Genomic DNA, 27,745 nt, shown 5'->3' with positions numbered 1-27,745 from the left:
ACCAGAAACAGGAGGAGCTTCTTGTTGTGTTTTTGGTGGCTAGTAGTGGGGCGCAAGAGAAGCAGGGGGTGTAGAGTAAGAGAGAGAGAGAGAGAGAGAGAGAGAGAGAGAGAGGGGGGGAATTCGGACAAGCAAGCCTGGCAACTCGATGGGAAGAGAAAAGAAAGCCTTTCTCTTCTCTTGCCGCGACCCACAGCAGCAAGGACAAGCAAGTACAGTATGACGCCTTGCCACGATTGGGTACTGTATGTACCCTCCGTAGTATGTGCCTACTCGTCAAAAGGTGGGCCAGAGGGGGCTGTCGCTATCCGATGTCGAGTGTCTAGTGTAGTAGTACTGCCTACTATCATCATACATACGTACATACATACATACATACATACATACATACCGATACTACTCCTGCGTATCTACTAGTCCCGTTGGCCGCAGCAATCTGGGAGCAACGCTGCGACTGGAGGCTGGGAAGTGGTGGTGTGCACATGCGATGACCGACCGACTGCACTTCTTCACCGCCAGTCTCTCCGTTCGACCAAGTACGGTAGCCGGGGTCCAATGGCAGAGCGCGGCAACCAGCGGCGAGACATGCACCGTGAGGGACTTGGAGAAGACGTGCGTTGGAGCTACCCGCTTTGGCGCCCTTGTCGAGGGCCATGGCACAGTACATGGACAACGCACACCAGTCCGAGTTGTCCAGATCTCTTCTCCCCCAAGGCGGGCCGCTGTCAGCTTGTCGCCAGCCATGGGAAATGCGCGGCTTTGTGGGGTCGGGGGGTGGGGGCTGCTCAACAGCATGTCGACCCGACTTGGAGACACATACTATACTACATCTTTGTGGTATGTAGTCTGTCGGACTAACCTATCCCATGGGATCAGGGCCCCCATCATCATCAGCCTTGAGAGGGGGGCGGGGCGTCTGAGGGATCTACCAGCTGTTCCCGAACATGTTCAGTGGCATTCTTTGGAGTCGATCGTCCAAGAACTACGGTGTGGGTAAATCAAGATCACTCTTCTTTCCTCGCTACATACGTACATCTCCAGGTCCAACAACAACAACATGCGACCTGACCCGGCTAGACGCTAGATTACGACTATCGACGCTGTCAGATGCATATACACACACGTGAGCCACAGCTATGACTAGAGGTCTAGAGCTAGGCACAGAGCATCAAATGACAGCAAAGACCACGCACACCAGTTCGCGACTCCACTCCACCTCCACTCCCTCTCCACCCCCTTCTCCACCCCCGGGTATCAATACATAAAAACGATATATGATCGTGACATCCCACATACATCCTACAAAACGTCTGCCAAAGCAAAAGAAATTCTATAAGAAGAAGAAGAAGAAGAATGTTAATGGAAGAGAAAAAAGGTAGGTGGTGCAGACATTAACTACTAGGAAAGGGGGAATGATACGTCGTAGAATTAATACAATTGTCTGCCACATCGCAGCAGGACAACATGAACATTACAAGGAAAGAATCAAGCGAATGGGAGTTTTGGCTCAAAAGGATTGGTCGTCCCCAATTTCCTCGCCGTTGAGCACTCGGCGAGCTTCATCCAGGCGTCGTCGCCACGCTTTTCGGTCGTACGCTTCTCCATGGGTATTCTGCAGGCTGGCGCATACGCTCGTCATGCTAGCAGCAAGACCATAGATCAATTGCGTTTCTTCCTCGCTCAACGCAAGACGCGGCTCATCTCGTGACCGCTCCGTCAGGATGGAGAAGATCTTGGAAGTTTGCAGTCCGTGAGCAAGCTCGGTAGGCGTAGACGAGCCGCGGGACACGCTGGTCAGGGTTGGCGACGAGCCCATGCCGCGCCTCATATTGATTGCCGAATCTGTACGAAGGGTACCTAGTCCACTTTGCGCTTCCGGACGCATCGCAAATGGGGTTTGGGTCGAGAGAAGTTGTTGAGAAAATTGATCCATCTGCTCATTGGCATCGTCATCATCTTGCTCTTCGGCGGCGGTGGCGAACGAAGCCACAGTGGAAATAGATGAAACGCTTGGGTTACGGCCATGCAATGAGCTCCTCTTCTCATGGCCACTCACATCCTCTGCCGTCTGTAGAGCTGTTACAGGCCGGGTGGTAGCGTTTGAGCTGCCAGAACTTGTGCTCGACCGACGACCTTGCACGCTGTAGGTTCCCATGGCGCTGTGCAAGAAGAAGTGCTCGTAGTCAAAAGCATCAACGCGATCCTCATGCCTCTCAGTGGGTTGCAGCTCGTATACAGCATCCTCGTACACGCTATCGCCCCCTGGTACGGCATCTGCTTCTTCCTCTTCATCCTCCTCCTCTGCAGCAGACATGAAGTCCTCGTCTGTCTCATCTGCAACCACATTGTCCTCGAAATCCTCAGATCGATGGGAAGACCTTGCATGGTCTTGGGTGTACTGCTCAGAATACACGTGGCTGTTGGTTGGCTCGTATTGCTCTTTGACTTCGTAATTGACAAGCTCCTCGCCTTCCCGCTGAGAGGAAGTCGTGGTGGCAGTTCGCGGCCGGCTATAGTTGTCGTTTGCATACGACGTTGTTCGGGCAGGGAAGTCTGTCTTGATACCCAGGCCTGCATCCGCAGTGAAAGGGGACGGGCCTAGTGACTGCGAATATACTCCAGATTGCCAAGTTTTTGCAGCGGTAAAAGGGCTCGAGGCACGGAGATTCTGCAAGCTGCACCGTCTGAGATGGTCCTCCTGTGCTTTCAGTTTCAAGCTAGAGATTCTGCCTTTTAGATCGTTGACTTGATCGCGCAGACCACTTGCAGCCGACGCAGATCGGTGCAGTCTGGCGCCATCCTCATCTTCCGGCAATGTCTCCAGAGCACTTGGGGACCTCGAAGTTCGCGAGTGCGATCTCACGACAGGTTCTCGTTCTGCAGTGGTGGTCCAAGTGGAGCGAGGATCACGAAGCACTTCGTGACTACGCGACTCCTTGATGGGAAAGCGACCCTGTTTGTATCCCTCTTGTGCCCACGGACCGCTCGTGTGGCCTATGGCACTTGATGCTCTCTTATTGGAAAGACTCCTGGACATGAACGAGGACTTGAAGGGAAGCGGGACAGAAGTTTCACTCAAACCTCGCGAGTGTGTCGTAATGCTGTTGGCAGCTAGCTGAGAGCTTCGATAGGAATGGATGCGTGGGGGAATGGGGCCCATGCCAGAGTAAAGTCGTCTGTCACGCTCTCTGGTGGCAGAGACGTGCTGTGACACATCCATCGAGTGGCTGTGAGCACTAAACGTGGGCGAGACAACCAGGGACTCTCGTGCACCGCGAAGATTACCTTCCATGACCTGCCCTTATTAGTGTCGTGGTCCATGGGACCGCGGTCGGCGGGGTCAGAGGTCACACATACGTTGAGTCGCTTCTTTGCATTGGCCAGGATGATCTCAGCCCGCCGACTGAGGGCGGCAGACGAGTATGGGTCGTCGTCATCGTCACTGCCGCTGTTGTGTTCATGCAGCCAGCGTTCGTCGCCCATCATGTCTGTCTCGGGGCTGGAGTGGTCGCGCTTCTCCACCAGGTCTATGCCGCTGTCATCATAACCGTCGGGCTTGTCGAATTGGCTGTCGAATCCGGGCCAATTGTCGAGGTCCGCACTGAGCACTGAACTCGACGCAGTGCTGAGTCGGCGCCGGTCATGCCCTTGCCAGTCGCCATTGGGCGGGTGGCTGCCCAGGGCATTTTCCACGGTGGGCGACGAGGCAAAAGCACCATTGCGGATCATAGCAGGCTGATGCGAGGCTCCTGAGTCGGTCATGGTGCGCAGCGTGGAGCGCGAGGACTGTGCGGATAGGGATGGAGACGACTTTGTCTGAGGCGAGGCGCGGCGCCGGCATTGAGGGGCGGAAGTCAATTTAACGTGACTCGAATGTGTCTGTGGGTACAGCGCTGGCGGTGAAGGCGGTCTTTCCATGTAGGGTGCTGGCGATTCTGGGCGTGTGGAGTCGACCTCGAAGACGACGGGCAGGATCATGCCCGCATCGCTGAGCGTGGGCGACCTGGGGCCATAGGAGGGCGTCCGGCGTGGTGCAGAGACAGCAGCCATGAGGGGGGGGTGAAGGGGGGAGGGCGCGCGGTTGGGTGTGGGTGCTGTCTTTGCAGGTGGGCAAGGTAGGGTAGGGCTACGGTACTCTACTCTACTCTACCGTACGTGTGCTAGTTTCGCCAATCTGACAGCAACAACAGCACATGTTCGGATTGGGTCCAGAGTTGAGACAGCGTCGTTTCCGTGCGACGACGAAGTTGAGATGAAAGTTGCAGAGGAGGGTAGGTTGGGTGCTGTGGTCACAGTGTAGTAAGACTAAAAGACTACGACAGGACTCGACCCGCCAGAGTCAAGCGGCGCACATGTCTCATTTCCATAATCTCAGCCTTGACTGGGGGGGGGGGCTTTCTGGGCAGATGACTGCACGGATCAGCCGTCTGTTGATGGCGTTGTGAATTGTTGGTTAGGCTTGTTATGTGTAGGCTTGTTAGGGGGGGGGGGGAAGAAACTAAAGCTGGGACACGGAGCCGTCTATGGCAGATTACACTGCGCCTTAACCGCATCCACGCCTGCGATTCGCCGTCCCCTGAGGCCCGTCCACCCCCCCCCATCACTCCCCGAGTCTCCTCCCACCACCCCAAACTGCTGCAAGGGACACCGGGCCTATAACGCACATCCCCTGCCCCCTCACACGCGCATGTCCTAGGACTAGGTAGGTACCATAGTATGTACTCTTATTGTACTATAGGCTCCTGTCGCAGGTCCTCCATGCTACAGTGGTAGAGGTATGTACAACACAACGGACAAAGTTTGCACGTCTTGGTCAGCAACTCATCAGCACTACCCTCACGGCTCTGTCTGTGCCTTTACCTACATTTGTACAGCCTACCATACATATACATGTAGGTACATACAGAGTACTTGCGTATTACCGCCGGCCTGCCTGCCACGCGACGACTCGGCGTCGAATTCATAGCTCGATTCGGTGCAGTTGTTGGCCATGGCCTGGTCGAGTTGGGACTTGCCCCCCCCCCCCCCCCCATGCATCATTCAACAACGCCAGCTCAATGCGGACCCTAATCCCAACAGCCTGGAGCGAGCCTGGTCCATGTAATACACAAGTATACCTACTAACATAGATACTTATTGTCTACTGTGGGCCACAAGGCATTCCATCCCAATAGGGACCAGAGTGTTCTGGCTGGTCACACAATTCACCCTTCCCACTGGTATAGGTAACAATGCTGTCACTTCATCATGCATTTCTACCTACTGTGCCTCAGGTCCATCTGATCCATCTCCATCATGGAATCACACATCACACCCTCCTCCACCAGGCTCATGGTCCATTTCCCTAACTCTATTTGCGCCCATCCAATGCCTCATTAAATGCAAAAAAAAATCTAGATTCACGCTCGCTAATGCAACAAAATGCAAGACAAAACTTACCCTGACCAAACTCATTCAACATCATCATCATCATCATCATTCCAGCCAAAGGCATCGTATATGCATGTCTCGGGGGTGCTCTTCTTGGGTGGTGAGAATGCAATAGGACCAGCTATGCTTGGAGAAGCAGGTACGGCTTTGGTGGGCGTAGCGACATCCGCTGAGACTGTGGCGGTGGCGGTGGCACATGCCGGAGGTGAGCTATCCACCGCCTTCACAGGTGTCTCAAACACATGCGGTGGCGCGGGGTGTCCAGTACCCGACAAACACACACTGGACTTGGATGGTGTTGCGAAGATCATCCTGCGTGCCGCCCCTGAAGAGAAAGACCTGGTGTTCGGAGCTTTCGAAGGTGTCTCGGCAATACTAGAGTGCGCTAGACCCCGGCGGCCCGATGCGCTACGGTGTCCCGTTGCCGGCATCATGGAATGTGGTTGATGGGTGGCTGAAGACGGGATGCAGAAATCGCTCAGTGGTGGCGCTCCATCTGTACTGTTTCTGACGAATGGGTTGTGAGGATGAGGCTGAAGTTGAGGCTGAGGTTGGGTGGGTGTCTGCTCTACCATGTTCTTCGTCCTGCGGCCAACACGAGGCGTCGCAGTAACTTGAACATCTTTGATAATCTTTCGTACCGGATTTGCCTGCTTCCTCGACTTATTCGCCAGCCCTAGTCCGCGTTGTTCTTTATCAGCAACATAAGACCCAGCGGCCAGTCCTCGATTTGGCCTCTTCAAGGCCAATATGGCTTCCTGTAGATCTTCCTCTACGCGTTGTTTGTGTTTCATCTTGGCTTCGGCAGCAGCAGAGGGTCGGTTGAAGTCGATTTGGCGCCCCTGTAGGTGTCTGATCTGCGACATCGACTGTCTAGCACTTTTAGACGGACTGCGTTGGAAGGGGATAGCTGATAGCGGAACTTCGCTTCCTTCTCGCTTGATATTGTTCAGAAGTGCAGTGTCAGTAGTCGATCGGTTGAGGGCTGGAGTAACTCGTTCAATGGTCCTTCCAGTGTTGTCAGTCGCCACTCTGGCAAGTGAGCGTCGTGACTTTTTCACATCCGGCTCATTCAACGTTTCCAAGGTTCGTGACGTGATAGGGGCCTTCATCGCTTTGCGCTTGGATGGTGCAGTGTGGACCGGTCCGCCCAACTTTTTGTTTGCCGTGAGAGCTTGTTCAGGTAGGCGATTCATGTAGAAAGGTACGATGACTTCAACGCAGAAGCTGTGCAATCGATCATTTGCCCCCAGTTTGTTAGCGCCGTCGAGTCCTTCATGCTGCGTTGTTGGTTTTGAGTCAAAATCCAGAATACCCAATTCCTCTGTCGCATGCCAAATACACAATTTGTCCAGCAGCAGATCAAGTTGGAGGTTGATATCGTCGACCTTTTTCGTTCGTTTCTTCGGCTTTTTGTTTGTCTGCGTCTCCTGAAGTTTCGCTATATCTGCATCGGCTTCGTTGTCGTCGAGAGGAGGTCTGTACGTGTGCAGAGACTCTAGAGCAATTATCTCGAGCATAATAATCAACTGGGCAAGCGTCTCGCGGACTCGCAAGTCTCCAACCCTCCTTTTGATGCGCTGATCAATTGTCTCCGCGCCCATGCTGTCACTACTTGGCAACTCGGAGAGCCACCACTTCCTAATCATCAAGTCCTCGTTGGGATAAACACCATTGCGGCTAAGTTTTATCTTCTTCTTCGACTTTTTGACCTTATTAGCCCCATGCATATGTTCGTCTTCTGACAAGGTTCCTGGCGGAAGTGCTTTGATCACCGCTGGAAGTTTCTCATAATATTTCTTTTCGCTAGATTTGGGGCTGAGGATCATGGCCCTGAGAAATGACACGAGTTCGTGGGTTGCTGGAGCGCCTTCCACGGGCGCCGTGAATGTATTGCGTAAGCGAGTCATCGGACCTTTGGCAAAGTATGCTAACGACGTCTTGGACAAATATACTGCGTCCAGATACTGCTGCACGAGCGATTCGAGCTGGTCCTGTGGGCTTGGACTCTCAATCATGCCTTCCAGGAAAGGATCCATAGGAGCCGTGTCCACCCTAACAGGGGTTTGTTTGGGTGCCAGATATGATATACCTGCCACTTCCACATCTGAAGACTGTTTTCTTCGCATCATCCTCATTCTAGTACGCTGCGTTGGCTGGTTGTGAGACTGCGTTACCACAGCATGTTGCCACCATTGTTCCACCGTACTAGTAGGTTGCGTCAACATGGGCAATGTAACGCAGGTATGTAGATTATTGGGATCCCATAGTTCTGTGACATCCTTCTCTTTCAGCCAAGAAGCCAGGCGGCAGATGCTATAAATGCGGGCTTGTACTCGTTCAATGGCATATAGTGTCCGCTTCGTGCCCAGATGGGCGATGAGCACCTTTGGGACATCTCTGGCATAGTTTTCCAGGGTTCCCTCCTCCAATATCTCAATGTGTGCTGCAAACAGGCTGTTCGAGGCAAAGGTCTCGTCGGGTGTGATGTCAAGGAACGTGAGAGGCAGCTGCGATCGTGCAATTATCCGAACAGGGTTGACAACTATAGGTTTGGTGAAAGTTGATTCAGGAAAGGGCTTGATCGTGAAGGGGTGGTTCGAAGTCCCCAGACCGCAGGTGGTATCTCGACTCTGCTTTGAAGGTAGTTGTGACCTGGGTTCATCGCATGGGAGAGCCTGTCCAAGGAGTTGTATGGGTGCATTGGAGACGGAATGAAGCATTGTTTTCGTTTGCAATGCGTAGGTGGACATTGGACCAGCGCATGGTGGTAGGATAGGAGTGCTCGTGTGCGTTATGCGAAGTTGTTGCTGCGAGTTGATGGTGCTTTCCACAGTCGACGCGTTTCGGTAATCGCGAAGGCTCGTGCGTTCATCTTCTCGCGCTAACCACGACGTCATTACCCGGTAACATCATCTCCAAATCAGCGGCAATATCGCGGATCTATCCTCTCTCATCAACCCTCCAACACTGAAACAAAGATGCGGAAGCAGCCTTCACACGTAAATCAAATCGTATTTGGTTAAATTAGATGTCCATTTGTAACCCTCTAGGAGTACCACTAAGGTAGAGTGTGAGGCTCAAGTGTCAACGAGTTCTTTGGTAAGAACACATCATCAGGTCCAAGGGCTACGAACTATCGTCCATGGGCCAAGATCAACATGGCCAATAAATGACGCTCTGTCCGACATCCTAGACGGCTGATGGCCTTACTTGATCGCGTACCTTGCAGATGGTAACAGTCTTGCACTAAAGCTACCATGGTTTACAGTCTCAGTGGCGCTGGCGCCCGCCTGAACTCAAATTTAAAAATCTACACACATCCCTCGACCCAGAATCTTTCACATCGACTCTTTCTCGGTTGCACTACTATCCTCATTCACAATGTGGTTGTCGATCATCTGCCTAACCTTGTACATCTCTGTCTCGTCTGCAGGCGATGACTTCGATCCTCCACCTGGAGGCTTCCGTCCCTTTGGCCCAGGCTATACTAACGGCGCATACCCTCAAGATTTTGCCCTTATCGGTCCACCATTGGAGGCGGTACACGATAGCCAGAAGCCCCCCACTGGTCTAGCTGTTGATAGTGCTCAGAAGCTATATCTTACCTATCCTCGCAACGCCGGTCAGACTCCAAACAACGTTGTTGTATGCACGTCGTACAATGAGGAGCAGCCTTGGCCGAATTCTGCCATGCAAAACTGTGCCTCTGGTCAGGATCCGAGCACCTGTTTCATCAATGTGCAGAACATAGTTCACGACGATCGCGGCCGACTATGGGTAGTCGATAGCGGTATCCCTTACAATGCGACCCCAACTACAGATGCCATCTATGGAGGAGCGAAGATTATAAGCTTCAATGAGACCACAGCGGAGCCACTACGGACTTATATAATACCTCGGGATTTGTTATCGCACAGGATGAATATGAATGACATGCGCGTAAATACTTCCTTGGGAGGTAGAGAAGGATATGTATTCATCACAGACGCCAGTAGAAACAGCTCTCTATTGACAGTGGACCTTGAGAACGGCAACACACTGCGCAGATTATTCAACACGAGTGTTGTGCGAGCTGATGAGCATTACGTCGGAACATATAACGGCAAGCTCATATACAGTTGGAATGGCACGCGAAAGGGGCACTTGACAACTGCTGCAGACGGTATAGCACTGGGTAATTCATCTCTTCCCTCACAACATTCGTGTCATTGATCTTTTGCGTAGCATCGGGTAACTTTTACTGGGGTGTTCTTGCGTCACGTCGCTTCTACTACGTCTCTCAGGGAATGTTGGTAGACAAGAATAAGTCGGACGACGAAGTCCTGGCCGCTGTGCAGGATCCAGGGCAATGCGGCTCCGAGCAAGCTGGCTTCTCAGCCGATAATCAAGGCCGTGTCTATATCGCAGCGAGCGAGCAGAACGCCATCTATTATGTCGATACTCTCGAGTCGCAGGTCAACATGGCTGTCAACGGCAAGGAACCCGGTGTCGCTGGCTCGTTACCTGCAGAAGAACACGTCGTGAAGACATTAGTCAGAAATGCTATGATCCAGCATGCTGATTCGATGGCGATCATGGATGGTTGGCTCTACTTCAACACGAATCAGCTGGCACTGGGTCCGAGTCTTCAGTACAACAACACTGACAAAAGGCGAGGTCCGTTTCGCAGCTTCAGAGTATGGATTGGAAGAGGACCAGCAGTATGATGTCAAAAAGATGTAGGCTTCATGTTCAATCGAGTGTGCTCCATCAAACCCCCTTTTATCAATATGGAGATCGCACAAAATAAAGCCTTGTATTTGTATATACCTCGAATCTTTCACCATTCCAGCACCACATCAACACTGCCTAGCCAATCATCTAGTCGTCAGACCCAGATCCAATACTCGCACACCAATAATTCGCCGTACATTTTGTACTACCCAGATCTAGCAACCCCCCTTCGAACCTAAATGTCGTCGCCCCATCCACGAAACATACCAAATTCTCGCTCCCCAGCTTGGCCGTCCCGGCAATCTGACTTTTATCCAATGTATTTGCACCACTATCAATCTTGCTCTCCAAGAATCCTGCCTTCAGCGAAGCGCGGCGTGCAGCGCCTTCCCATGTCCGCGCGCCACCGTTGAGCGTGGCGATGTCGTTGGGACGGCTGGAGGAAGAGGCGGGCTTGTTGAAGTAGAGTGCAGCGAGAAAGGTGTCGGAGTCGAGTATGTTGCGTTCGACGCAGGTCGAGAGGTAGACGTTCTTTTTGGAAGCTGCAGCTGCAGAGGCGAGGGCGGCGGCGTCCTGAGCGGGGAATGACAGGGCCGCGACGGTGAGCGGGAGAAGGAGAGTGATGGAGTGATGCATGGTGATGGACCTCTTTCTTTCTTCGTTTTTTTGTGAGAAGTATACCAAATGGTTTTCAGATTCGATGCTTTCAAGGTGCAAAATCTTGCATCGCAGCAACGACTGTGTTTGCCCACTTACTTCTACCTTCCTGCCACGTGTTCCCGACCTCTTGATCTTTTTGGTACGCATCAATTACTGTTTATCAAAAGTACTCTATCGGACATGAAGATTGATGAGTCTGCCGTCAGCTTTCTCTGACCGGACTCGGCAGTTTATGGGGTGGGATGTGACACCGGCTGCTCGGATGAAGTACATCATAAAGTGCCCAATATCGCGTCAACGCGAAACCGGCGATACTTTCGTTCCCCGGGATGGATTTGCGGCTCCAGCAATGGGTGCCCTCTAGTCTGTGTGCGAATGAGAGGGGGGAAACGACGGCATTTCCTTGTGATGGTGGATTGGTGGGAAAAAGACTTGCTTTGCAGTGCAGATGGTACTGGTTGCTTTTACGCGCGAGCTCTATGGAAAGCGAAAGCCTGCAAATGTTCTTTTATGGGGAAGATGACTCTACCGGAATTCTCATCTAAAAGAGTTTACAGAAGCATTTGAGAAATGAGAATGTTTTTGGTGGTTCTTGGACGGCGAGGGAAACATCATGGTCGCTCCAGATGCTAGCTATTCATCATCGGAAAGACAATGTCCATGTAATCGGTTCTGAGATTGAGTAGCTGCGCTTGCAAGATTGTAGATATCCATGGTAGAGTGACTGGGACAGAGATGGATGGAAGGACAGATCAGCCGTAGAAGGGAGGATTCATAACTGCCCTCTACTCGAAATGCAGACAGTAGTTGACCCAGAAGCTACTTCGTCTTGGGGTGGCATATGTAATGAAGACTGCGTCAGAAGCCACATCAACTGTCACCTGGGCATCAGCTTAGCATCCGGGCAAACCGAAAAGGAATTGCGATGGACGGCAACAATTCTCGCCTTCCCCGCTGTATCTCGACGGCTTTTATCCGCATGAGCGAGTCGTTCTCCGGGCCGGGTACAAGAAACCGGTTGATCAATCCTTCTGGACTCTTTGCGACTCTTCCCTTTTCGGGCACCATCACTGGCAGATCTTACCAGCACGGCCTGAGGTTTGGCGGACGAGGCTGCACAGTCAACGGTCCTAGGCTGTCTGGATTCGGGTTGGTTCCGGGGTGGACTTTGGCTGCCCTGGAGACGGATGGATTAGCATTTAGGGGGCGCCCCACGCGATGCCAGGGCCATGTTTTGAAAAGTGGAAATGAGCGTTTGTATTAGCGAATGGGCGAGGCTGGGTGTGATTGGTGTGATGGATGCCGATTTCCGCACTCTGGTCAAATGAGATTGGCATCCGAGCGCGGGTCATGAGGGCGTTTGGAGAATTGGGGGGGCATTTGGACAAGCTCTCGAGGCTTCATCGTCGTTGTCGTCGCGTCTGGGGAGCGAAGGAGAAGTCGAGGTCTGGTGTAGCGGGTGTAGCTGTGTGTGTGTGTGTGTGTGTGTGTGTGCGTGCGTGTTGATGTAAAGGAGAAAGGGGGAAGCCAGCGCTCTCTAGAAAGGTTGCACACCACACACCCACACGCGCAAACATGGTCGTGAAGGAGGTGAATTCGGCAACGAGATACTCATCACGTATCATCACACTTTAGCCGGTCATGTTCGCTTGTGTCCGTCCAAACATGTGTGCCTCAGCCTTGTCGCAACCAAGATGCAATCTTAATTTTTTATTTTTTTTCCGCCAACTTGTCTAGCCGCCCGCCCACCCACCCGCCGTATCGTGAGGTCTGCTACTCTTACGTACCGCCTCCTCTCGTTTCATATACAGTTCTCCCCAGGATCCTCAGGCACTGCCTCTCTCTCTCTCTCTCTCATCTCTCCCCTAACCTCAACGCTCCTTTTTTTTTTCTTTTTTTTTTCAAACCGGTACCGGTAGGGTTCCCCACACTCATTCCGTCGTGCATCCTTGCCGTTGCGTCAGCCTTGGAATATCCACGTCAGCGAAAACCCGGGCAAGACATGCGCGGTAAGACATTTGCTGCTGCGCTTTTTGCGCTGGCAGCTCGCGCATCGGCCCAGGCGCCCGTCGCAGTCGCGTAAGTTGGATTTCCCCGTCTTACCATGGTTCGCGTTGTGCGCACGCGTCCAAGACATGCCAATGGTCATCTATGCGACATGTCTTGAACACTTGGTCTGGCAAAGCACTGACCAGTGACGCGCGCAGTCCTGATGTTCAACAATCGGTCCTGCTCGTCCTCGCGACTGCGATCCCATCCGAAGTCGCATCCTACGCCCTCGCCTCGTCGTCTGCGTTTGCAGAGGAAATGGCCTCGTCTCTCGCCGCGGGCAAGACACCTGCCTGGTACCAGGCGCTCCCGACGGACGTACTGAGCCTTCTGCCTCAAATCTATCCGTTCGAAGCTGAAGCCACTCCTACTCCCTCATCAGCTTCAATGTACGCGACACCCGCCCCCAGTTCTGCCGCCGTTACTTCGTCTGCTTCGATGTCTGCCTCTGCGCCCGTCGCCTCTGCTTCGTCGGCCATGACGCATGTCATTAGCGTCAATAGCACTTCGCGCGCAGTCCAGAGCCCGACTTTGAGCGCATCTACCACCGCTGCTACCTTCACTGGCGCCGCCTCCTTCCCAACTGCCGCTGTTGGCGCCAGTCTCGGCGCTGTCCTCGGATTCTTTGGAATGCTCGCCTTGTAACAGCCAAGCGGGCGGATCCTCGACCACTTTTTTTATTATTATGGGGATATGATGAAAGTCAATCCGACACGGGGAATGTTTAGCGGGTGGCGCTCCCGGTTCCAAATTTTTCTTCACGATGCAACGTTGACATTCTTTTTGGGCTTGGGCCGCATTATACCTTTGCCTTTTTTTTTATTCGGAGGATGGATTCAACGGTGACGACGAGCTTGATGTCTCTGGCTGTAATGTCTTTTGAAGTACGCCGGTCGGTGGGTTTCGGATTGGTGCCATGTCTTGACGATGTTGTAGTATGTAGTATTGTTAATTGTTAATCAATCAGAATGCGTGCAGCGCCTGCAGTTCCAGCGTACTTGTAAAAGCAAAGGCGAGGAAGCATGTTTAAATAAGAACATGCTGACCGGTTATAATTAGACCTGGTCGCTCACTTGTTGAGATCATACGCGCCACGCGCCTTCGCATTTGGTATCATGGTGGTGGCTGCTCTCGTATTCGGGCCCACATCAAACCCACACCCAGCAATCAGGTGTCGATATACCTAGTAGTACTGTGTACACAACACAAAGTGCACTGAATGTGGTTCATTCAATCGTCAGTCGAATCCACCATAGGATTGGAAAACGCGCTGACGATAATGGCACCATGTTCCCGAGCTGAGTGGAAGCACACGAGCAGACAGATGAAGCCCGTGGCAATCGTGATCGTGTAGTATTGTGCTTTGGCGAGCTTCTTTTCACTCTTCTTCTACACTGCCTTCACTGTCTACCATGTCTAAACTAGATGAACCCACCCCTTTGCGTCTCTTGGTCTACCTGGAAAGCGAACAGATCCCCGTGGCTCCTTGCATGCTGCATTCTCAAAGCGAGCAGTCGTGCTTCTGCCCTTCTCTTCATCTTTGAGCCTCGCCGCTTCTGCTTCTGCTTCTGCTGCTTTTCGAGCTGTCAACCCCTGTTTACTGACACGTGATGAATGCTCAGGAAACACCTCAAAGTCTCTACAGAGGTTGTAGCCTTTGCAGTTGTTCTTACACATATTTCCACATGTCTTCTTGGATCGGTCATATGGCACGAGACCAATGTTCCTAATGTTATGCCCTGTTCGTTGCGAAGTGTGATAGCCGGTGAAATGAAGACGCGCTTTGGTTGACAGCTGAGTATCGGTGTGCACACCCTCAAGCTTGTAATCGGACGACATGTCAACAATATATTACGCCAACTCGCTCCAAACACCTGAAGAATTGATAGCTCAATTTGAGGGTTCGACCTGATGTGTATGGGCATGTGACAGTTTCAGATAGGCCATCCAAATAACTTAAATCAAATCCGTCCACACAAAATCTGTACACGAGCGGGTGTATTTCGGCGATATCCCAAGGGGTAATTTTCCTGAAGCCGTCGAACGAGGCTCTGCCCAAAGTCTTCCAGGGGTTATCCAAATGGATCGAGGCGGTAGTTGTGAAGTTTACAGGAGTGAGACGAATCTCTTTCGCATCTATACCTCCACGCGATAAAGGGAGGAAGATCATTTTACGAAGCTGATTCCAACCGTAGACGAAGGAACGCCACTCTGTGCTGACGGACGCAAGCCGAAGAAGGTCACGGTAGTCTGGGTGCATTTTTGTGACTATCATGAGGAGGAGCTCCGGTAGCAGATAAGCATTATCAAGGCCGAACATGACGATTTGAACCTGACTGGTGATCTTCTGTAGAGTGGTACTTTGGCGTGTTTAAATACAAGTATTTGGAGAAAGTCCTGGAGGCAAATAAAGGAGTAGATAGCAAGCTTTGCCTAGGCCAGAAGCGTCGGAGGCATATCCCAGTCTATTCAAATGACCATATTCTTCACAGAGTTCGTGGCCATCTGTTCACTCATTTTTTACCACTAGACCTCGCCGTCCTATTCGCTTCTTTCGCAGTGCTGGTGCCTTCGCTCTTTTCCTTCTCCTTCTTTTCCATGGCCCTCCTCTTCGCACTTTCCTTCTCTAGCAGCTCAATCGTCTTCTCGCTGCTCTCCCATAGTTTCTTTTGTAGATCTTCATCGTCAATCTCAGGCCTCGACCATTTGACTTGCCTACACTCCTTCAGGAAGTATTTGCCGTCCCCTCGCCCCCAGCGTGCTTCCATGGCAGCGTACAAGAAGGTTTGCGCACCCGCGTCCCCGCTCTTCAGTACTAGCCACCAGATTGGCCACATTATTAGATACACGGCCAAACCCCATAAAGATCCAAAGGTGAGATACCGGCGCATGCCAGGTGTACGAGTCCAACCCGGATCAACCATGATTACACGGGCATTCATTGGCTTCTTATCAGGGCGCGCATAGTTGGAGAGATGCTTTTGGAAAGCAACAGCGAAAGTCATGAGCGCCAGCTTGGAGGTAGCATATATCGCAGACGGCGCAAGGTCGAGCTGCCCGGGTTCAGTCTTTGCGCTTTTCTTCGTGTTTGGTTTGCCAGAATTGTTAAAGGATTCTGGTATCTTTCCAGCCATGTATGAAGCGCAGGTACCGAATATGATTCGCACGTCTCTATCCGGCGGCTGAGCGCGCAACGCAGGACTGAGTATGCTCAGTAGATGAAAATTGGCCATGTAGTTTACACCCCACGTCGACTCTAGGCCATCTTCAGTAGCCGTGGCCTTGACTCCAGGCGGTGTCATAGTGCTCGCGCAAAGCACGATCATGTCCAATCGGCGCGGCGGCGCGTTATCAACCCATTTCGTAGCAAATTGGCGAATGCTATGCAAAGACTCGAGGTCAACATATTCCGCAGTAATGAGCTCGTTGTTCGTCTGGGTCCGTAGGTCTTCAATGTAGTCCACCAAGAAGGGGTCGGAGAGCGGCTGCCGTACGAGGAGGACGATTTGTGCACCACGATCCGCAAGTCCTCTGACTACCTCGGCACCAATTCCGGCTGTCCCTCCCTGTTAAACTAATGAGTACATGATTTGTGTGCTTTTCGAATTTCAAAAGTCTTACAGTAACTAGGATCACCTTCGAGTGCATATTCCGTTCTGATCCATTCTTTGCGCCATTGAAGAACCATTTTAGCGCGTAAAGCACAGCGAAGACAGAGGCGATTTTTGTGACGGTCCAGCCATAGGGAATAGAGTCCAAGCCCTCTGAGAAGACTTGGGCGAGAATGTTGACGGGCATCGTTAACTGATGATGGGACGGAATGGGCTAAACAACGCGGAACTATAGTTGAAGCCAAGCGACTGACACACGTGGCGTCATTGACATGTGACTACGCGAGATTCCCATCTTCCACCACCGACGTTGTACGGCGCCGCTTGGTATCATCTTTGTCGCCAATTCAAGAAATACCACTATTGGAGTGATGGTGCCTCCCTCAACCGAAACAGACGCATCGGGTAATCGTGGCCATGACTGCACCAAGTCGATCACCTCCACCAGAGGAAGAAATACACGAAGACGACCCATGCTATGACGACGCCGACATCTCTACCGTTCCCTTTGTTCAGCAATATCCATTCGGTCGCGGACTCTGGAAAAACCACATAAACTTCGTGCCAGCAGCAGGAGACGATGCCGAATCGACCACTGCACCTTCTACACAGGGGAAGACTATGGCCGAAAAATATCTCGCCATCATGTTCCCCAACGGCCAACCGCAGCCGAAGCCCGAAGCATACCCTGTTTGCGGCATTTGCGGTGAGCCGGTCAAAGAAACCGATCAACGAAGCCATTATCTCAGTCCTGCGCATCAAGCTGCGCTTCCACGAGCACCCATACCTTCAGCAATCGATCGATCACGAATGGGCCTCAGATACATGCAGAAACATGGCTACGATGTGGATGCGCGTGTGGGCTTGGGCGCCGCTGGGCAAGGCATGCTGTTTCCGTTGGTACCAAAAGAGAAGCGAGACAAGTTTGGTCTAGGCATCGATAAAAAGGAGCATACCAGGCGGCGAGCTCTCGGTGGTGCGAGTGCCTTTGAAGTCAAGCAAGGGACACTCGATGCGGGTAAGATCCAAAAGTTGGCGAAGATTGAAAAGAAGAGGCATGAAAAACTACAGAAGTTATTCTACGGCAATGATGAGGTCGAAAAGTATCTTGGTCAACTTGATGGCTAGGTTTGTGCCGGTATCAACAATCTTGATACACTAATAACTTACTCCCGGGAAAATGAGCAAACGAAGACTGCGCACACAGTTGTCATTCATTTTACCCGTCTTGGCCGCTTCCATCGGCCGTGGGACATGCCTTCCATACAATCAGTACGCGGTCTGAACTAGGAGCATCGACATCTCGATGGGATTCGCTTTCCATATTTCATACGTCTTCTACAGCATTGGCGCATTCATTTTGTTTTTCAAGATACCCATAGCTCAACAATTGAGCCACGCTCTTACCAACAGCAGAATATAAAAATCTTTTACATGTTCCAAACGGACACATCCTCAAACTACATTGATGCGTATCACAGCATCGATCCCGTAGATGCTATGGCTAGCTGACAGGGGTTGGTATGGTCTAATGCTTCCACGCCACTCACAGCTCTAGCCGATATCCAGCCCATCCCACCACCCACTTTCGCCCCAGGACAGAAATTCGTAGACTGGTGACGAAACACTGCCCATGCTATCCACACCTACATGTCCAGGGCTATGACTATAAGAACGTGCTAACGCTGGCTCGTGTCGTTCTCCTAGCGGCTTTATAGGGCGATTTTCTTTTTGGCAAGTATCCCAGGTTGGAACAACAACACCCATCTCGTCGAATAGCTTAGTTGCTTAGAGCGTATTCCTCCAGAAGATTTAAAAGGTTCGCTTGGAAGGGCTCGCTCGACTAATATTACTGTTAGGTCGTGTTTCAGAGTTCGTCCGGTGTGACGTTCAGGATCTTCCATTTCCACTTTGAGACGTGATGATGCGGTCGAAAAGTACATCGCGTGATGCATTAGGCATGTCGTTCAAAAAAGGACGCAATTCACTCGTGTGTACATGTGGTGTATGAACATCGACAGCCGATAAACCACCGTTTTCAGAGACGATATCAACATCGATTGAACGATTCCTAGACAGCAATATTGTATACAAGAAGCCTGAAAAACCAAACGCTATGCGATACTCATGTCTAAATCACGATCCTCCTACTCGACAATCCACCGCTATACATACCGCTTACAGACTTGCCGTCTCACCTCCCAATCTCTTACCAGTAACGACCTGGAAGTATTGGTTCAAGGCATCACAGGTACCAGTTCCCTCCTCAAGCTTAACGACCACACCGACATAGCCATCCGGCCTCACAATCACGATACCGCCCTTCTCCTCGTCCAATCCCATCTTGGCGTGCGCTGCCGCCTTCGCATCCGGCACCCGCTGATCCCAGACATCATCTGCGTAAACGTGATCTGCATACCGTGCCAGTAGATTGGGCAGCTGCTCATCGATATGGATCTTGTTCCGTGGTGCGGAGAAGACGATGGCGAGGGAGAGGAAGGAGGTATGTGGGTTATGGCGTTCATGGTAGCGGTCTACGGGAGCAAGATCCTTGTAGAGGAAGTTTGAGAAAAAGGATTTGGGTGTGGACATTTGGATGGCGAGGTCCTTGAGTGCCGAGGATGTCTTTTCAGGGGCACCGCCGAAGACGAACATGCGGTAGGAGCCGTTGAAGGGAATCTCTTGTTCAAGATGTACGACGTTGGCATCGACAACGCGGGTTACGGTGGCTGCGGTAAGGATGCGACCTGTGCGTTGAGTTGTGCCCTTTTCGTACTGGAGGATCAAGGGGTGTTGGGCGGGATGTTCGGGGCCCCAGTTGACTTCGTTGGGCTTGTAGGCAACGCCGTAGCCGGAGGTGAATTCGCAGGATGCTTTGAAGGTCTTGATGAACTCGTTATCCTCAACTGCGTCGGACGATGCGCCTGCCACTTCACCTGCTGAAGGTATGCGTGTCGAGAAGAGTTTAGCGTATTTTGCGTCGAAGTCGAGGAGAGTCTCAGCAATCAGTTTGCGCTCCTTCTCATAGGTGGAGAGGAGAGTTCGTGGCGCCCATCCAGATTCGACGTGATGGATCTTCCATGCCAAATTCACAGCGTCTAGGAAAGCGGTGTTCATGCCTTGTCCAGCCTTGGGGGAATGTGTGTGACATGCATCGCCGCCCATGAAGACACGCTCGTCGAGGGTGTACCGTTCCGCGATACCTTGGCCGATTGGGTAGACAGAATACCACTCCACGCGATCCCAGGAGATCTCGTATGGCTTCAAAATGTTCTTGGCCTTTACTTGAACTTCTTCTGCTGACATGGTTTTGCGAGGATCCCAATCCTCGTCTGTTGAGCTGGCGACTTGGATGTATAGACGGACCATGTTGTTTTCGCGGGGAATGATCATGATGGAGCCTGCGTCTGAGTGAATTGTGCACTTCATCTATACAATTTGTCAGATGTTGGCGGATTGCAAATCGTGGTGAGATCAGCATACCTTGATATCAGGGAAGTTTGTGCGAACGACACCGTCCATAACACCCCAGACGTGAGCAATTGGGTCTTTGTAGATCATGTTGACGCCTAGTTTCTCGCGAATGAAACTCCTCGCGCCCTCTCCGCTGAATAGGTACTTCGCTCGTACAGTTTCAGTCTTAGTGCTGTCGTCGACATGTGCAAGATCGACCTTGACCGGGTAGGTGGGATCTGCTCCGTCGTTCTCGAATCCAGTGATGGTCCATGGTCTCTGTATTGAGCCGCCGTTCTTCTCAATATCTTCAATGAACACGCGCTCGATCATGCCTTGGTGCAAAAGAGTTGTGAATGGGTATCGCGCATCGATGAACTTTGGACAACTGGCCCATGTGCCAGTTCGATGAATGCCCTTGGCGGAGGGATCCCAAAAGGCAACTTCATACACTTTCGCAGGCTCGTACTCCATGATCTTGCGTTTGAGACCCATGTTTCGGAGGAGATCGAGAGAGCGCGGTTGTATGCCATCTGCCCGACCCGTGGCCGTAGGCTCTGGCCTGTTGTCAATGTGCTTGATTTTGTAACCCCATTTTGCGAGACTTGTCGACAGACAAAGGCCAACCGGTCCGGCGCCAACAATAACGATGTCGTAGTTTTCCACGGCCATGGTGTCCAGCCAGGACCTCAGTCTGCTGGTACAGTGAAGAAGTAAAATAAGATGAAGTAGACCAGGAAGAATAACTGTCAACTGAACAGGAGGTATATTAGATGAATGTTCGAATGGGATGGGGAATAGATCAGCCGCAAGAGCGTTTTGGATCTCTCCATCTATCAGCAGACAAGGACTTTAAGAGCAGCAGAGCAGCTCCACGGCCACCTGCCGGATCGAAGCCGGATCGAAGCTAGTGTGGGCCTCCATGGCCCATGGCAAGCAAGTCGGGACTGGTTGTCAAGCCGGCAATGAAATCGGATGTAGATGGCCCCAGACACTCACGTCTTTAGAGGCGCCGGTGGACATGCCGTCATGTTGCGGGGGAGCCCCAGCGGGAGTGTACCGCGGCATTTGGCGCTGAGGTGGGAGACGCCCTTTCCATCTTTGGACTAGGGCCAGCTCGAAACGGACAAGCAGCAAGGCACGCCAACTCCGCAAGCACAGCCGGCCATCTTGACGGTCTGAACGGTGTCTGGGAGAGGGAGTGAGAGACTCCACATTCTGAGCCAAGGCCGCTGAAGATTTACCGTAAACATCTTCCATGATGGTTCAGCATCAGACTTTGACTTCCTGTCTCAGCCTGCCTCGTACGAGATGGTCCCACCAAGCCAATGACAGACTGGATGATGAACGAACAGACTCCCGCCAACCCCAGCCATCCTCTACTACTCAAGGGCCGGACGCAAGGACGAGCCAAGCTTGATTATGTCATCGCTGTAGTTGTGTGTATATCTACCAAGAATCTCACGAGTCACAACCATCCAGGCTCGCTCTGGCACAGGACCTTGCTCGTCAAGGCATGCCGAGGAACACAGATGCACCTAGTACTCATCATGCCCATCACAGGAGCGAGTGTGTAGAAACAGATGCCATTACCCCTGATCTTCATCTTCGGAGACGGCGGCATCGTGAATCGTAATGTACAAAAAAAATCGTACAGCGAGTCTGAAGATCAAGACGTACTCAGAACTCTGGCAGAATAGCACTAGAGTGATTGCAAGTTGCTATCGTTATATTTCGTAGATGACATACATATAGTAATGCCTTGATTGTATCGACACCCCAACCCCAACGCCAGGTACAGAAAGCTCGTCGAGCACGAGTTTGTGTTATGCAAACCTTGCCTCTTAGATTCACCCCCTGTCGGATACGCGTTCCATGACATCGCAATCTTGCCATCCTTTGACACTTTCCCGATCATGCCCTACAAGCTTTTGCAGCATTGTGACTCACTCCTAACCCCTCCGAAATCGGTTGCTTTCTCAACAACATGCGTGTTCAAGATACCGTAGCATTGCCCAAAGAGGCTGCCAACCGCTCTTCCTCCTTTCTTGCTCTCGCTGCTTCCGTTTCCTTGCGCATAGTCTCCAGGTTCCACGAGTCATCCTCTTCATCGCTATCCGCGTCACTGTCTTGTTGCCAGTCACCCTTCTCGAACATGGCACGACCAGTTGCCTCCTTCATCTTCTTGGCCTCTTCTTCGGCTTGCTTCTTGTCGAGGCGCTCCTTCTTCCACTTGGCAAATGTTTCTTCTGTGACAGGCGTAAGGGTACCGGTCAGTTTATGTCGTTCAGACTCGAGGAAGTCTTCGAGTGTGAGTGTGGCTAGAGGCGAATTGGCCATGAGGGCCTTCTCGGCAGCACGCTGCTCCTTTGTTTTGATGATATATCTGTGTCCGGCAATCAGCACGTAATGCAACCGCGCAATCCATATGTGGACAACAGGAACGGTAACTAACCCAGGTGGCAAGGAATGCTTGTACATGCATTTATCTCCGCCATTCGGACAGACCCAGAACCAGCCATATTTCTGGTCCTCGATGGCTTGGATGAAATATTTGCATACTTTGTCCGTGGTCGTCTTTGGGTTGCCGTGCTTGCTGAGCACGACCTGCCGCAGCTTTTCCTCGTCCCAGTCGTCCATGTTGTCCTTTTTCTTCTTCTCTTCCTCTGCCTCTTTTTCTTGGTCTCTGCTGTCGGTATATAAACTCCTCTTTTCTGTCTTGCGTTCGACGGCCGGGTCATGGCTAAACTTGCACTTCTTGCCCTTCTCGCAGTTCCCCTTCTTGAAAAATTGACAGAGTACAGTCTTGGGATCGACGCCGAATGGCACTTTCTGGATCTGAACGGGTTTGAAGAGGTCTGCGACTTCTTTGCGGGCTTGCTCAGCCGCCAGCTTCTCCTTCTCACGCTGTGCCTTCTCTGCTGCCTTTCGCTTCTCTTCAGGTGAGCCACCAGACGCAGCCGTAGCTTTGATTTGAGCGATTTGCTTCTGCGCGGCACCACCCTTTTTATTCTTCATACCGAAGGTCTTGTCCACGGCAATCTTCTTCACCTTGGGCTGCTCGCCCTTGCCTTTGGGTGGCATCTTGGCAGATTGTATGAGTTGAAATGACTGTGGGGGGTGCGTAATCTGGTACTCGGGAAACTGGTCGTCTGCGGTCTTGCGACGTTGGCGGTAATTTGCGCGCGTGTGTGTCGCTGTCAACGTGAGAATGACGATGCGTGGGGTGGAATTTCCGTAGTGGCGGCGGCACGGAGGTCCTTGCACCTTACAACAGCGTTTATGGCCGAAGCGCGCCGAAGCTCAAGGTGGCCTTCACCCTCAACCCTCGACAACCCTCATCTCACTTAACGCATCGTCACCACGTCCGGCTTTCCCGTAACCGGATCACTATTGTAAAAGGCCAATCAAAGTATGGCTAATTACTCTTCGATTATATCAATTGTGCGCTGACAACGCCGCAGCGTATCCAGGGCTTCCTACCAATCTAATACATATACAACAGCAACAACCCGCGACCACTGTTAAGATGATTACCGACAACCAGCTTTATTCCCTCGCCATTTTCTTAGGAAGCGCTGCCATGTTCCTGATCGTCCTATACCATTTCCTCGAAGTCAACTCCGAGGATCACAAGGCAGAAGAGCAGCCAAAAGTCGCAGCACGGAAAGTGAAGGCATAAGACATGGCGCATCGTGCCATGTAGGAGAAACTTATAGCTATGCAAGAAAGTTACTACTTGCGCTGCAGACAGATGGTGCGCGGATTCTGGGGTTCCAAAGAAGAGACTCCAAAGGACTGATGAATTGCAAGAATGCATGCATTGAATTCTTTACGGAGTTCAGGCGCAGGTCAGATACATGCGGACAAGGGTATCTCGGGGTTCGCGTCTCTGCTATTAGGCGCCTCATTATACAGAGCCCAATAGCAATAGCATAAGGGATTGTTGTGGTTATTCAATGTTTGTTGTGTCCTGCGCCATTAAATATGCGTGAGACTAGGAGCCGAGCCCTTCCCAGTGCCCAAAATGTTTCAAATTATATGCAAGATTAGAGTACATGATGTAAAACGGATCTGGGTATGCCACACCGTTAGTCATCGGCATCCACAAGTTCCCCTTCAACATCAGAGTTATCCAGAAACCCTCTTCTTCGCTTGTCATTCACGAGTGTCGCACCTCCACGATCCATTCCCGGTCCGCCTATGCGCCTTATCCGTGAGACAAGCCGCGCGTGTGTATCGAGAGCTTCCTGCTCCGGTGAGATTTTGGGAGGACGTCCCCTACCTCGCGGCCCAGGCGATTGGACGCATGCTAACGATAAATCTGGCATATCATCGAGTTTGACTGTAATACGTGGAGTTACTTGACGGCCTTGAGCATCGCTGAGATACGCATCAGAATCATGTGCGTCTAGTTAGTCTGTCAGAATACACGCAGACCATGTTTCGCTCCATTAAACGTTGCTAATTGTCTTCCTTACCAGAGAGACCGCTGGCTGGCCCATCCCCGAGCTCCCATGAAAGCGGATCGAAGTGGCTCTCTTGTATGTGTTGCCGCCACTCGCTCTCTCGGTCAAAGGAATGAGGAGTAATTTCATCGATGATCATATTTGTCATTGTATCGTGATTTGCGACTTCTTTACCGCAATCTCCCCACGAGCATTCCAACGTGTTTTGAGGGGTTGCTATGCGATGCACCTTGAAGACATGTTTCTTCAGTGTTTCCAAGTTGTGTAGCTCGGCTTCACACTTTTGCCAAAGACATTTGTACGATTGTAATTGCGGCACACGTCTCGCAACAGTGGGAGATCTGGAATCGATGCGGATAGGCTCGTTTGCGTCTGTCTTGACGTTACGTAGGCTGCTGGAATGTGGAGGCTGGTGACTGTTGAAGGGGCCGGTATGGCCATTCAACGGTGGCCGAATCCGAGCTGCAGCAGAGCCGTGAATTGCCTTCCTCCATCCAATAGGACGGCCCTTTTTCTTTGGGAGTGGTTGACCATCTGGACCATATTGCGTAGCAGAGCGAAAGGCGTGATATCCTATACCAGCAGTAGCAGAACTCGGATGAGTAGCGCTTGAGCTCATGTCTGCGGTGCTTGGTACGTGATCAGGTGTGGTAGGCGCCGTGTTAGCTGGATAAGAATGTCGTGGAGGTCGACCGCGTCGCTTCTGTTTGAACGGATTCGTCGCTGCGGGTAACGCTTGGACCTTGGAAGCCCCACCTTCACCGCTAGTCGCGTGTAACGATGCGCGTGGACGCGACTCGTCTTCAGACTCGTCTTCGTCATCTGCATCTCCTGTCCAAGCCTCCACGCTATCTTTGAAATAGCCTGGTGGTGGCGTGCCTGGATCGAGTATATCCCAACGTAGCGTACTAAGATCAGACTCAAATACAATCCCCAATGTTGCCCGCAGGCCGTCCAGATGTTGGTTCAGTTGTCGTTCGGATGGGTGTCTTCCACACGCGAGCAAGACATCACGGGCGATAGTCGCAGGATTGTAGTTGTTGCGACGAAGGGCCTTTTTCTTGTCCAGAACCTTCACGATAGGCTGATTCCGGAACTCTTCATTGGGTGGTAACACTGGCTGATATACGGGCTCCTGTACAGGACGAGAAATATGAGCGATCGGGAAATTGGTAATGTTTGGCTCTGCATCGACCCTCATGACGTCTTGCACATGCGGATGTTGTGACTCAAGGGAACGTGCTACATCTGATTGATGCCTTTTCATCGGGGGCCCAAAGTCCTCGTCGTCTGAAAGTTGGGTCAAATCTATCAGGTCGCTCAAGTTTCGCTTCCTAGCCGCTTCTTCCTTGTTTGCTGGAGGCTTCAATTCGGCCTTGATAGGTATCATCTCAGCTACAGGTACAGGAGCAGCTGGAAGGGGTGTTTGTGAGTCATTGTTTGCCGGTGAGGCCACTGCCGGCGTATGCTGGGGACTTCCTGCCGTTGTCGCCGGCGTAGCAACCTCTTTCTTCATCACGGCTGGCGGTACCATTGGCCTATGTGCGGATACAGGTGTAGGCTGGGATGTGGTCTTGCGTGAACCGGAATTAACATCTGGTACTGCGGTAAGAAGACTCTTCGCGAATGCAGCTCGATCAAGCTTCAGACCCAGTTGTTCAAGTTGTTCGCACAGCTGGATGTAGGATGGATTGCTGTTCAACATGCTGAGGATTTGGTTGGAATCCAGGTTGAAAGTTGGATTTCGTGCGGCAAGAAAGGATACGGCAGCATTGGCTAACTGGGCCCTCTTCTCAGGGGGCCAGATGGTGGTGCCTCCGGGTCGATTTGATGCTGCGTGAGCATGCGGTCTTGCGACAGTGACCGGTGGTTGTGCGGGAGAAGCTGTTCTGGCCACGGGAGGGACGGTAGGCTCCCTTGGAACTGTCTTCTTTCTAGAGTTCGCAATCGGAGTGGCGCTTGCCTGTACAGACGAAACAAGGGGAACAGGTTGTGCAGTAAGAGCAGGAGGGACCTGAGGCGCTGGCTTATCCTGCATTGTCGGAGACTTCGGGGCTTTCCCTCTTCGCTCTTCTTCCCAGATACGTGCAAGCAGGGCCGGGTCTTTGCTGTTCAATTCTCTCATCTTTGCCATCATGGCACGCATCGCGGCTTCTAGAGCTTCCGGTGTGTCACTTGGAGTCTCTGCTGCTGCTACTTCAGCAGTGCTGGACTGCTCTTTAGCGGACTTCTGAGCCTTGGGCTTGGGCTGCGGTCGGCGTAATCGCTCTTCCTCTTCTTGTCGTTTACGAGCTTCTTCTGCTTTTAGCTGTTCTGCCTTGCGCGCCTGTTCCGCTATCCTCTCTTCCTTGCGCGCCTGTTCCGCTATCCTCTCTTCCTCTGCGCGCGCGGCATCCTCTAGTGCCTTTTGAGCGCGCGCAATCTCTGCTCTGCGTTGAATATCTGCGTATGGGTCATACACAGCAGAGGGATCAACCGTAGTAGCTCGTGGAGCATTACTGTAGGTTTCGGCCACAGTGGCGTTTGTTGCTTGTAAAGGGGGCGTGGAACCGCTGATATGACTACCTGTGTGATTGTAAGATGTAGAGGTTGAGGCAGGCTGGGCTGCATGGTTGTAAGGTGTGGAGTTTGAAGCGGGCTGTGATGGACGAGCTGGCTCAACACCAGGGAGCTTGCGACTATTGTAGTCGTTGTACGGTTGACTAGAGACTGCGGGCAATACAGAGAATTTCGTAGAGCTAGCCGGTGTTGCGTTGTATTGATGCTGCGCGGGGCTTGCAGAATGCTCCTGCTGCTGATTGTACACATTTTGCGCTCTTTGAGAGGGATAACCAGCTGTCGCAGCAGGTGATGGTAAACCTCGACTAGTCATCACTTGTGTTTGATTGGCATTGACACTCCGAGGATGTACTTGCGAGTGGCCGTAAGCGCTGTTCGTTCCGTGCGGGTTCTGCGCTTGAACTTGCGTTGGAGCGGACGTATTATTGGGGGCATAGCTGTCGTTGCTCATATTGTGCAATACCTCCGCAGCGCCTCGAGTTGTTTCCCGGGTATTGCCGTAGCTGTTGCCACTCCATGTATTGTCTTGAGAAGGGCAATAACCACTCGCTTGCGCACCATATGACGAGCCACTATAAGACATGTGATCGCTGCCCTGCGTCGAGTTTGGCTGCTGGTATGGTCGCGAGGACTGCGCTACATTGCTTGGGGCCGGTGTGGTATGATAAGCCGGATACTGCTGGGCCGCGCTCTGCTGATAGGGATAGTTGTAGGCATTGTAGTTATTCGACGCCATTGCGACTATTGCTCAAGAGGCACAAGCTCGTCCAAAGCCCGTGTAAGAGTTGGCAAAGGTAA

The 27,745-nt window shown here is 52.0% G+C and overlaps 12 protein-coding genes across 12 annotated transcripts; 4 read left to right on the top strand and 8 right to left on the bottom strand.

Annotated features, from left to right (window-relative positions):
* Positions 1–1,507: 1,507 nt before the first annotated feature.
* IAQ61_005932 (uncharacterized protein) lies at positions 1,508–4,050 on the bottom strand (the record flags this gene model as incomplete). The annotated part of the gene is made up of 2 exons (XM_066096990.1): positions 1,508–3,295; positions 3,358–4,050. 2 exons carry the CDS (start codon positions 4,048–4,050, stop codon positions 1,508–1,510), a joined length of 2,481 nt encoding a protein of 826 aa, XP_065952982.1.
* Positions 4,051–5,450: 1,400 nt separating this feature from the next.
* Positions 5,451–8,330, bottom strand: IAQ61_005931 (uncharacterized protein; the record flags this gene model as incomplete). The annotated part of the gene is made up of 1 exon (XM_003836013.2): positions 5,451–8,330. One exon carries the CDS (start codon positions 8,328–8,330, stop codon positions 5,451–5,453), a length of 2,880 nt encoding a protein of 959 aa, XP_003836061.2.
* Positions 8,331–8,814: 484 nt separating this feature from the next.
* Positions 8,815–10,139, top strand: IAQ61_005930 (uncharacterized protein; the record flags this gene model as incomplete). Its single annotated transcript, XM_003836014.1, has 2 exons — positions 8,815–9,607; positions 9,658–10,139. The coding sequence occupies 2 exons, from the start codon at positions 8,815–8,817 to the stop codon at positions 10,137–10,139; spliced, it is 1,275 nt and encodes a 424-aa protein (XP_003836062.1).
* A 154-nt stretch (positions 10,140–10,293) lies between these two features.
* Positions 10,294–10,953, bottom strand: IAQ61_005929 (uncharacterized protein; the record flags this gene model as incomplete). The annotated part of the gene is made up of 1 exon (XM_066096989.1): positions 10,294–10,953. The coding sequence occupies one exon, from the start codon at positions 10,951–10,953 to the stop codon at positions 10,294–10,296; it is 660 nt and encodes a 219-aa protein (XP_065952981.1).
* A 1,855-nt stretch (positions 10,954–12,808) lies between these two features.
* Positions 12,809–13,500, top strand: IAQ61_005928 (uncharacterized protein; the record flags this gene model as incomplete). The annotated part of the gene is made up of 2 exons (XM_003836017.2): positions 12,809–12,885; positions 13,014–13,500. The coding sequence occupies 2 exons, from the start codon at positions 12,809–12,811 to the stop codon at positions 13,498–13,500; spliced, it is 564 nt and encodes a 187-aa protein (XP_003836065.1).
* Positions 13,501–14,085: 585 nt separating this feature from the next.
* On the bottom strand, positions 14,086–14,694 carry IAQ61_005927 (uncharacterized protein; the record flags this gene model as incomplete). The annotated part of the gene is made up of 2 exons (XM_066096988.1): positions 14,086–14,244; positions 14,326–14,694. 2 exons carry the CDS (start codon positions 14,692–14,694, stop codon positions 14,086–14,088), a joined length of 528 nt encoding a protein of 175 aa, XP_065952980.1.
* A 674-nt stretch (positions 14,695–15,368) lies between these two features.
* On the bottom strand, positions 15,369–16,671 carry IAQ61_005926 (uncharacterized protein; the record flags this gene model as incomplete). Its single annotated transcript, XM_003836019.2, has 2 exons — positions 16,477–16,671; positions 15,369–16,421 (listed from the first exon to the last, which is right to left on the bottom strand). The coding sequence occupies exons 1-2, from the start codon at positions 16,651–16,653 to the stop codon at positions 15,369–15,371; spliced, it is 1,230 nt and encodes a 409-aa protein (XP_003836067.1). The 5' UTR covers positions 16,654–16,671.
* A 212-nt stretch (positions 16,672–16,883) lies between these two features.
* On the top strand, positions 16,884–17,594 carry IAQ61_005925 (uncharacterized protein; the record flags this gene model as incomplete). Its single annotated transcript, XM_003836020.1, has 1 exon — positions 16,884–17,594. One exon carries the CDS (start codon positions 16,884–16,886, stop codon positions 17,592–17,594), a length of 711 nt encoding a protein of 236 aa, XP_003836068.1.
* A 455-nt stretch (positions 17,595–18,049) lies between these two features.
* IAQ61_005924 (uncharacterized protein) lies at positions 18,050–20,943 on the bottom strand. The gene is made up of 2 exons (XM_066096987.1): positions 19,950–20,943; positions 18,050–19,895 (listed from the first exon to the last, which is right to left on the bottom strand). The coding sequence occupies exons 1-2, from the start codon at positions 20,589–20,591 to the stop codon at positions 18,645–18,647; spliced, it is 1,893 nt and encodes a 630-aa protein (XP_065952979.1). The 5' UTR covers positions 20,592–20,943; the 3' UTR covers positions 18,050–18,644.
* Positions 20,944–21,914: 971 nt separating this feature from the next.
* IAQ61_005923 (uncharacterized protein) lies at positions 21,915–23,003 on the bottom strand (the record flags this gene model as incomplete). Its single annotated transcript, XM_003836023.2, has 1 exon — positions 21,915–23,003. One exon carries the CDS (start codon positions 23,001–23,003, stop codon positions 21,915–21,917), a length of 1,089 nt encoding a protein of 362 aa, XP_003836071.2.
* A 127-nt stretch (positions 23,004–23,130) lies between these two features.
* Positions 23,131–23,746, top strand: IAQ61_005922 (uncharacterized protein; the record flags this gene model as incomplete). Its single annotated transcript, XM_003836024.2, has 5 exons — positions 23,131–23,145; positions 23,322–23,331; positions 23,384–23,589; positions 23,652–23,676; positions 23,733–23,746. The coding sequence occupies 5 exons, from the start codon at positions 23,131–23,133 to the stop codon at positions 23,744–23,746; spliced, it is 270 nt and encodes an 89-aa protein (XP_003836072.2).
* Positions 23,747–24,010: 264 nt separating this feature from the next.
* IAQ61_005921 (uncharacterized protein) lies at positions 24,011–27,692 on the bottom strand (the record flags this gene model as incomplete). The annotated part of the gene is made up of 2 exons (XM_003836025.2): positions 24,011–24,330; positions 24,401–27,692. Coding segments are annotated over 2 exons (3,612 nt in total), but the record flags the coding sequence as incomplete, so codon positions are not given.
* Between the last annotated feature and the right edge of the window lie 53 nt (positions 27,693–27,745).

The sequence above is a fragment of the Plenodomus lingam genome, assembly GCF_022343315.1.
Source record: "Plenodomus lingam strain CAN1 chromosome Unknown contig_23, whole genome shotgun sequence".
In the NCBI taxonomy this organism is placed as follows: domain Eukaryota; kingdom Fungi; phylum Ascomycota; class Dothideomycetes; order Pleosporales; family Leptosphaeriaceae; genus Plenodomus; species Plenodomus lingam.
The sequence above is the reverse complement of the archived record's forward strand: the minus strand, read 5'-3'. Positions and strand labels throughout refer to the sequence as shown.